Source organism: Simochromis diagramma, unplaced genomic scaffold (assembly GCF_900408965.1).
Source record: "Simochromis diagramma unplaced genomic scaffold, fSimDia1.1 OVJJ01000304.1, whole genome shotgun sequence".
NCBI lineage: Eukaryota > Metazoa > Chordata > Actinopteri > Cichliformes > Cichlidae > Simochromis > Simochromis diagramma.
Genome location: NW_024387030.1, coordinates 5,440,125 through 5,448,014, shown reverse-complemented (window position 1 = coordinate 5,448,014; position 7,890 = coordinate 5,440,125). Strand labels below are relative to the sequence as shown.

The following is a 7,890-nucleotide window of genomic DNA, read 5'->3' as shown; positions in this document are numbered from 1 at the left end:
GTTAACGTCATTTTACCTAATGACGTTTACGCTGACAGCACTAATTTGTTGTTATTATTAATTTATTTGTAAAATAAATAAAATAAAAACAAAGAAATGATTTAATTCTTTATTTTATTTTGTTTGATTAAAATCAAAATAACAACAAAAACAAAAATAACTAATAAAAAAATATTAAAAGTATTCAGCAGTGTTTTGTGAAATTTGTAATGAGCCTTAGTTAAGTTGATGTCACAGAAGTTTCTGAATCATTTAGATTGTTCAACAAACTGATTCACTCAGGTAAAGATGGTAAGCTGGAGCAATGGTACCCTTGGAGTTCAGTTTAAGTTTTCAGACAAATATTCCCTCGATCAGTTGCAGCTTCTGCTTTTAAATAAATGATTTAGCTGCAAATGTTTAGCTGCAGGTAGCAAAGTCCATAAGTGACAACATTTCCACTGCAGTCTCTCCAGAAATGGCTTATAAAATGTTGACCAAATTAGACATTTATCCTTGGATCATTGACAACCCTGTAGGGTGAAAATCTTTCATTGTACCTTTTATAACATTTTAACAAGTTGCTGTCTCCTGCTGCAAGTTTCCTGTTTTGGCTGAACTTCATCAGCTCAAAAAAACTCACCGTGCTGTGGTGTACTAAGTGACCTCATGTAGAGGACACACTGAAGGCAGGTTTGCAATGTTTAATTAACAAAGTCAAGATCAGTTAACAACAGCTGAACTAAAGACTTTCTTTTTCTCATCGATAAAATGAGGTCCATGCCAATGCGCTCAAATGGGACCTCCATTAATGGTGAGGGGCATAAAGGTGCTTTTTGAATGACCAGCTGGTTCACCAGCTGACACCACTGGACGCACACCATCGGCGCATATCCAAACATGCAAAAAATGCAAGATGGTGGTGCGCACAGATACAGCGGCTCTATGCTCTCCACTTACCCAATTTCACTGTGCAAGAAACTGCACAATGACAATAAAAAGCTCTAAGTCTAAAACAGTTTCCTGGCCAGTAAAATCGGGCAATTATTCGCTCCAGAGTTTTATCCTATTCCAGGTGACCAGCCATCGACTTGTAATGAGCCAGCTAAAACAGTAATTTCTCAGTGGCTCTTCTGGCACCAACAAGTGGGTGTGTTCTTCCATCGTGCGAGTGTCACGACACACTGAACATGGTCTGAACATGGATTTTCCCTCGATATTTCTTTTCCACCAGTACTATGGGGTATTTGTGAATATCCATGACTGACCCGGCCAGGTGGCCAGCTGGTCTTTGGACAGGGTCACGGCAGTTTCAAGGTTCAACAAAATCCCTTTCACTGACAGACTGAAGGAAAGCTCCTCAAAAATGGAGGGTCTTCAAGCTCCTCAGTGGCAGGAAAAGGTTTCCCGGACCCAGTGTTGTATATTTGTTTCCCAAAAGATTGAAATAGTGGAGAGAAATCAGGTTCTGAAACCATCCAGAAGACAAAGTCTCCAACTGGTTTGTGGAAGTCCAGTTTCTCCAAATTAATCAGCGGGTGAAATGTCTCTTCATGGATGGTTTTGATTCTGTTGTTATTCACGAACAAAGCCCTCAAAGCAGCATATGAAAGAAAGTCATCTTTCATTGTTGTCTCCAGCGTGTTAAAAGAGAGATCGAGCTCAGTGATGAGTTTTGAAGCGGCTGCAGGGACTTCTCGAAGGTTTTGGCTCGAACAGTCGAAGGATGTTGTTCACAGTGGTGACACACTCAGAAAAATAAAGGTGCCAACTGGAACCAAAAGTGGTTCTTTAGACTGATGCCATAGAAGAACCTTTTTTGGTGCCACAAAGAACCTTTCAAACAATGGTTCTTTGAAGAACCATTTCTTTCAGTGGTTCATTGAAGAACCTTTAAAGGTGCCCCAAAGAACCATCAAGAAATGGTTCTTTGGGGCACCTTTAATGGTTTTTCAAAGAACCTTTTTAAAAATGGTTCTTTAAAGAACCATTTTTAAAAAGGTCCTTCAAATGGTTCTTTAAAAGAACCATTTTAAAGAACCTTTTTTGAGTGGTTCTTTAAAAAACCATTTTAAATCTTTCAAAATAAAATGCATCATAAATTGAATTTGAGTAGGGTAAAATGAATAAGAGCACAGCATAGACATATATTAATGGTTTATTGTCATTTTGTAGTTACCAAAAGACAAAAAGGCATTTTAACCCTCAGCACAACATCACTACTAATACATGTCACATATTAGTGTTTTAAACAGTAATAATTAAATATATTTGCTATACTATAAATAAATATATATAAATACTATAGCTACAGATAACACAATACATGTATTGTTTAATTAATAAAACATCAGAAAGTGATAAAACACATTAGAAATAGCAATAGCTTCATAACAGACCAATAAATCAACACATTTTCATCAGCAGATGTTTGCATGTTCAGTAACAATATTTCAACAACAAGTTTATGATTAAAATGATCAATGAACTTTAGCATTACGCTATGTAATGTACGTTTCATGTTGTACTCATGGTCCTTTGTTAGTCCAGTTTAGGATAATGTCTCTGACGTATGTATCATATCAAATACAGGGAGTGCAGAATTATTAGGCAAATGAGTATTTTGTCCACATCATCCTCTTCATGCATGTTGTCTTACTCCAAGCTGTATAGGCTCGAAAGCCTACTACCAATTAAGCATATTAGGTGATGTGCATCTCTGTAATGAGAAGGGGTGTGGTCTAATGACATCAACACCCTATATCAGGTGTGCATAATTATTAGGCAACGTTCTTTCCTTTGGCAAAATGGGTCAAAAGAAGGACTTGACAGGCTCAGAAAAGTCAAAAATAGTGAGATATCTTGCAGAGGGATGCAGCAGTCTCAAAATTGCAAAGCTTCTGAAGCGTGATCATTCGTTCCATTCAAAATAGTCAACAGGGTCGCAAGAAGCGTGTGGAAAAACCAAGGCGCAAAATAACTGCCCATGAACTGAGAAAAGTCAAGCGTGCAGCTGCCAAGATGCCACTTGCCACCAGTTTGGCCATATTTCAGAGCTGCAACATCACTGGAGTGCCCAAAAGCACAAGGTGTGCAATACTCAGAGACATGGCCAAGGTAAGAAAGGCTGAAAGACGACCACCACTGAACAAGACACACAAGCTGAAACGTCAAGACTGGGCCAAGAAATATCTCAAGACTGGTTTTTCTAAGGTTTTATGGACTGATGAAATGAGAGTGAGTCTTGATGGGCCAGATGGATGGGCCCGTGGCTGGATTGGTAAAGGGCAGAGAGCTCCAGTCCGACTCAGACGCCAGCAAGGTGGAGGTGGAGTACTGGTTTGGGCTGGTATCATCAAAGATGAGCTTGTGGGGCCTTTTCGGGTTGAGGATGGAGTCAAGCTCAACTCCCAGTCCTACTGCCAGTTTCTGGAAGACACCTTCTTCAAGCAGTGGTACAGGAAGAAGTCTGCATCCTTCAAGAAAAACATGATTTTCATGCAGGACAATGCTCCATCACACGCGTCCAAGTACTCCACAGCGTGGCTGGCAAGAAAGGGTATAAAAGAAGAGAAACTAATGACATGGCCTCCTTGTTCACCTGATCTGAACCCCATTGAGAACCTGTGGTCCATTATCAAATGTGAGATTTACAAGGAGGGAAAACAGTACACCTCTCTGAACAGTGTCTGGGAGGCTGTGGTTGCTGCTGCACGCAATGTTGATGGTGAACAGATCAAAACATTGACAGAATCCATGGATGGCAGGCTTTTGAGTGTCCTTGCAAAGAAAGGTGGCTATATTGGTCGCTGATTTGTTTTTGTTTTGTTTTTGAATGTCAGAAATGTATATTTGTGAATGTGGAGATGTTATATTGGTGTCACTGGTAAAAATAAATAATTGAAATGGGTATATATTTGTTTTTTGTTAAGTTGTCTAATAATTATGCACAGTAATAGTCATCTGCACACACAGATATCCCCCTAAAATAGCTAAAACTAAAAACAAACTAAAAACTACTTCCAAAAACATTCAGCTTTGATATTAATGAGTTTTTTGGGTTCATTGAGAACATGGTTGTTGTTCAATAATAAAGTTATTCCTCAAAAATACAACTTGCCTAATAATTCTGCACTCCCTGTATATGTCATATCAAAACAAGCCCACACCTGCAGTTGTTTCAGTTTTTCACTGGTGTTTCCTGTCAGCTGGTCAACCTCACTCAGGCGGACATCCATATCAGCCAACCAAACGACAAGTTCCTCCCTTTGTGCTTCAAATCCCTCCCACTCTGAGACAAGGAGCTGAAAGAGAGAGAAAAAGAGTCAATTATAAAGAAGAGAGAAAAGTGAAACCCTCCTCAGAAGGTCTGACTCGCATACCTGCAGTTGACCTGTGATGGACTCCAGTTTGGCGTTCACGTCATCCCTCGCCGATGCCAGCAGCCGAGTCTGCAGGGTGCCCTGGAAGAGCTGAGTTAATGTTCCACTCCTCCTGGTCAGGCTCTCCAGCTGGATGAGCTGAGGTCTCCCCTCTCGCCGCTGCCTCTGAACACAGAAACATAAATTTCATCTGAAGCAGGAGGTGCAAATTTTTTGCTATTCTTTTCTAAATCCAGGCTTGATCACGTGGAGGTATTTGGAAAACTTTTTTGGCCAGCGGACGACTGTTGTCTTGCAGAAAGTCAAATCAAACATATGCGATACACAATCAATTCACAAGAACACATAAAAATATAAGTCCAGTTCTTGCCTGATTTCAAGTGAATTCTGCATCAAAACAGGGTGACAGAAGTAAAACGAGAGCACAAAGCCTCACTTTGTACAAGCCTGCTATTACAGTTCTCCTCTATGCAGACGACTTTCCTGTTTTCAAGGCACAACTTGGATCTGCTGTACGAATCTTATGGATACACACTAAATGAAACAATAGTGTGCATGACTCCAGATTCTGATCCCTCATCCTAATATGGTCCCAACATAGCAACAGCAATAAAGCAAATGTTGAGGCTTCAAAATACAAAGTCCATAAACCAAGGGCTGACATGGGTTTTATCATAAGGGTGATAAATATACAGATTTCAGTCTGTCTTAGAGATTTGATGTTCATTTACCTGCAGATGCCCTATACGTGCCTGCTCCATGGTTTTTCACAACGTTTTGCACATCACTATTTAATACAGGAAGTAGGTGAACTAAAACAAGTCATCGTTCTTTGTGAGAGGACCATATTAATGAAACAAACCTCAATGACATCATAGGGATCCTTAAGATGCTCCTGCTGCTTCTCTTCCTCCTCATCCTAGCTTCCTTCTCCTTGTCCATAATTGTGTTTCTCCCCCTCCTCTTCCTCATTTTGTTGGAGCTGTGAACACAATGTGAATCTGGATTAATTTGTGCAAACAAGAAAAATCTACAGCTTTTTGGTCAGAGGTGCTCTTGTGATTTAAGCCGGGTAGAGTAGATTTATGTGTTGATGCTACCTGCTTCAGCTCTGGCTGCTGAGTGATATTTACACCCTGGCTGGATTACAAACTTTAACCATGTGCTGAACTTTGGCCCAGCGTTGATACCTCTTGTTGGTATAACGACCTCTTCTTAGCTTGTATGTATGATGGTGGGTAAATGAAATATACAAAAAAATTAACTATATTACAAAAGAACATCTATCTTGGAAACATCAAATGACCGGAGCATAACTTGTCAACTAGACGGAAACTAAGTTATGCAGGAACAGTCAAAGACACACCTTCTCATGTCACATTTCTATTCATTTCTATATAATTCGATTAGACAATAAAGAGTTATCTAATCTAATTATTCATTCAAAACACTTATGCATAGCTGTATTTTATACAGCTCATACAGAATTCAAAGTACAGGTTCATGTGAGTATTTAATGTACGGCTCAGATCTACAGAATTTCAGAGTTTCCAGAGCAGACACAGAGCTCACATCACAACGAGAAGGGTCTGGCTGCAGCCACTGTGGAGCTCCACAGTAACCGGATACACGTGACCTCCACACTAACCGGAAACACGTGACCTCCACAGTAGCCATAAACACGCATGGATACCGTGGAAGTCTTGCAAGTTGATCGCAAAGGTTGGTTAAGTCTTTCTTATATAAATTTGCCGTTAGTGATTTCATAATTCTAGGAATCGTCTAGTTTTCTTACAATGATCGTGTTGCCACTTTTTTTGCGTTACAACAACATTCCTCCTTATTTTAATGTTTTTTCATCGTGCTGTTATATGACTGTTATATGTCAATAGAAACATGTCTCACAGATTAAAGTGTCTTTTAAAAATTTGGCTTTTTTTTTTCAAGAATTTTCTTCCCAAATCTATTACATGCCAACTGTAAATTGTTATTTCTGCTAAAACCTTAACTTAAATGTGTATATGGTGTTTATCTGTTTCTCTCTGTGTTTTAGATGCACACATCAATCTGGAATTCGGGCTTAAAGCCAGAACTGCAGGAATGCAACACGTGTTGCAGAGGACTCTTTCACTGCCCTCTGTGCCCCACTTTCAGCCCTACTGTCAGGGCAAAGATTGAGGAGCATCTAAGTGTGCATATAAAAAATGCTTTGCCTTTCAAAGGTATGTTTGTATTAAATATACTTTATAGTTATAAATATGCACTTTTTTAAGCACTTCTGCAGTATCTTTGTTGACTTAAAAGTTGCTGTTGATATTGTACAGTTCAGTGCATTCATCTGCAACAAAAATAGTGTTTTTATAAAATATATTTTTATTTACTTTTCACCACTTTTCTTGACATAACTTTTGTGATCCATACCATTTTGCTTTCATTATTGAGGTTGGCTTGGATGTTTTTGTTAACATGTACAATCTGATTGTTAGACAAATTGATTGCATTCTATACAACTACATTTAAATTACATCTGTTTGTTTGTTTGTTTTTTTCTCTTATAGATAAAATGAGATGCCGGTGCAGGCAGCCTTGTAGGACAACAGGACACTTTCACCGCCCTGTCTGTAAGATTACAATCATACGGCGTGGGGATATGGCAAGGCATTTATTGTCTTGTCAGCATTCTTCAATGCCAAGTCAGCCACCATTATCAGGACTGCTCCCCGCTGAACTCTCCGAGGAGACCCGCATTCCTCCGGCAGTACTCTTCGAGGAGCCCCGTCTCCCCCCCAAGGTTTTGTCTTCGGTATCTGAACCATTTTCTGAGTCTTTGTTAGAACATTCATTGGCTCTACCCTCTGTGTTCAATAAAACTGCAGCTGATGGAAAGTCCATGAAAATGACATGCCCTCACTGTGGCCTTACTCTTCGTAGCTCTGGCAAGCTATTTGCACACTGGAGAGAGGAAGCCAAAGCTGTGCTTGAAGGACAACACGTGCCCATTTTCAGACTGAAAAAGCGCAAGTTCCAGGAAGTCAGTCAGGTCAGTATTCACTTTAAACAGTAGTGTAATTACATGGTTAGTGACATTTGAATAACTGTTAAAAAACTGTTCTGCAACAGAGAAATAACTATGTTTTCATCCCCATTTGCCTGACACAGGAGCCAGCAGTTGTTGAAGATCTGCGTCCTGCTGTGCACTGGGTTGTCCAAAATAAGGCACTTTTCCGTGGACACGTAACAATGCCCAAATATCTGTCCTTAAATCAAGGGGACCAGCAGAGGGTCTTAAGAGACATGTCAGAGGAAGAAGACACTGGAGCAAGGGACTTGTTCCTCTCTTTTTCAGTTTGCAAAGGACATGGAGCTCTTTTTGAAAGCATGTGCTGATGAGCAGGGACTAAGGGTCAGTGCTATGTTTGACATGTAATGGACAAATGAAGGCACTGGCTGTGTTTGTTTAATATGTTGTTGTTGTTGTTGTTGTTTTTGCATAGTACAAAATTCCAATTAAACTTATTTCAAAATGTTG

General features: G+C 39.7%; 1 protein-coding gene across 2 annotated transcripts; it reads left to right on the top strand.

Moving 5' to 3' along the window:
• Window positions 1–5,941: 5,941 nt before the first annotated feature.
• LOC120739814 lies at window positions 5,942–7,890 on the top strand. Of its 2 annotated transcripts, none has more exons than XR_005697287.1 (4): window positions 5,942–6,083; window positions 6,415–6,583; window positions 6,920–7,164; window positions 7,293–7,890. XR_005697287.1 is itself a non-coding variant. In XM_040041716.1 (4 exons), exons 2-4 carry the CDS (start codon window positions 6,415–6,417, stop codon window positions 7,746–7,748), a joined length of 879 nt encoding a protein of 292 aa, XP_039897650.1. In that variant the 5' UTR covers window positions 5,945–6,083; the 3' UTR covers window positions 7,749–7,890. The 2 variants fall into 2 exon arrangements, 1 of the variants encoding a protein (XP_039897650.1); XM_040041716.1 differs by having other exon boundaries at window positions 5,945–6,083; window positions 6,920–7,401; window positions 7,521–7,890.

Coding starts and splice junctions, on each gene's coding strand:
- LOC120739814 (XM_040041716.1), top strand. CDS start 6,415: ATGCACACATCAATCTGGAATTCGGGCTTAAAGCCAGAACTGCAGGAA. Junction 6,584..6,919: donor AAATGCTTTGCCTTTCAAAG/GTATGTTTGTAT, acceptor TTTCTCTTATAG/ATAAAATGAGATGCCGGTGC. Junction 7,402..7,520: donor AGTTCCAGGAAGTCAGTCAG/GTCAGTATTCAC, acceptor TGCCTGACACAG/GAGCCAGCAGTTGTTGAAGA.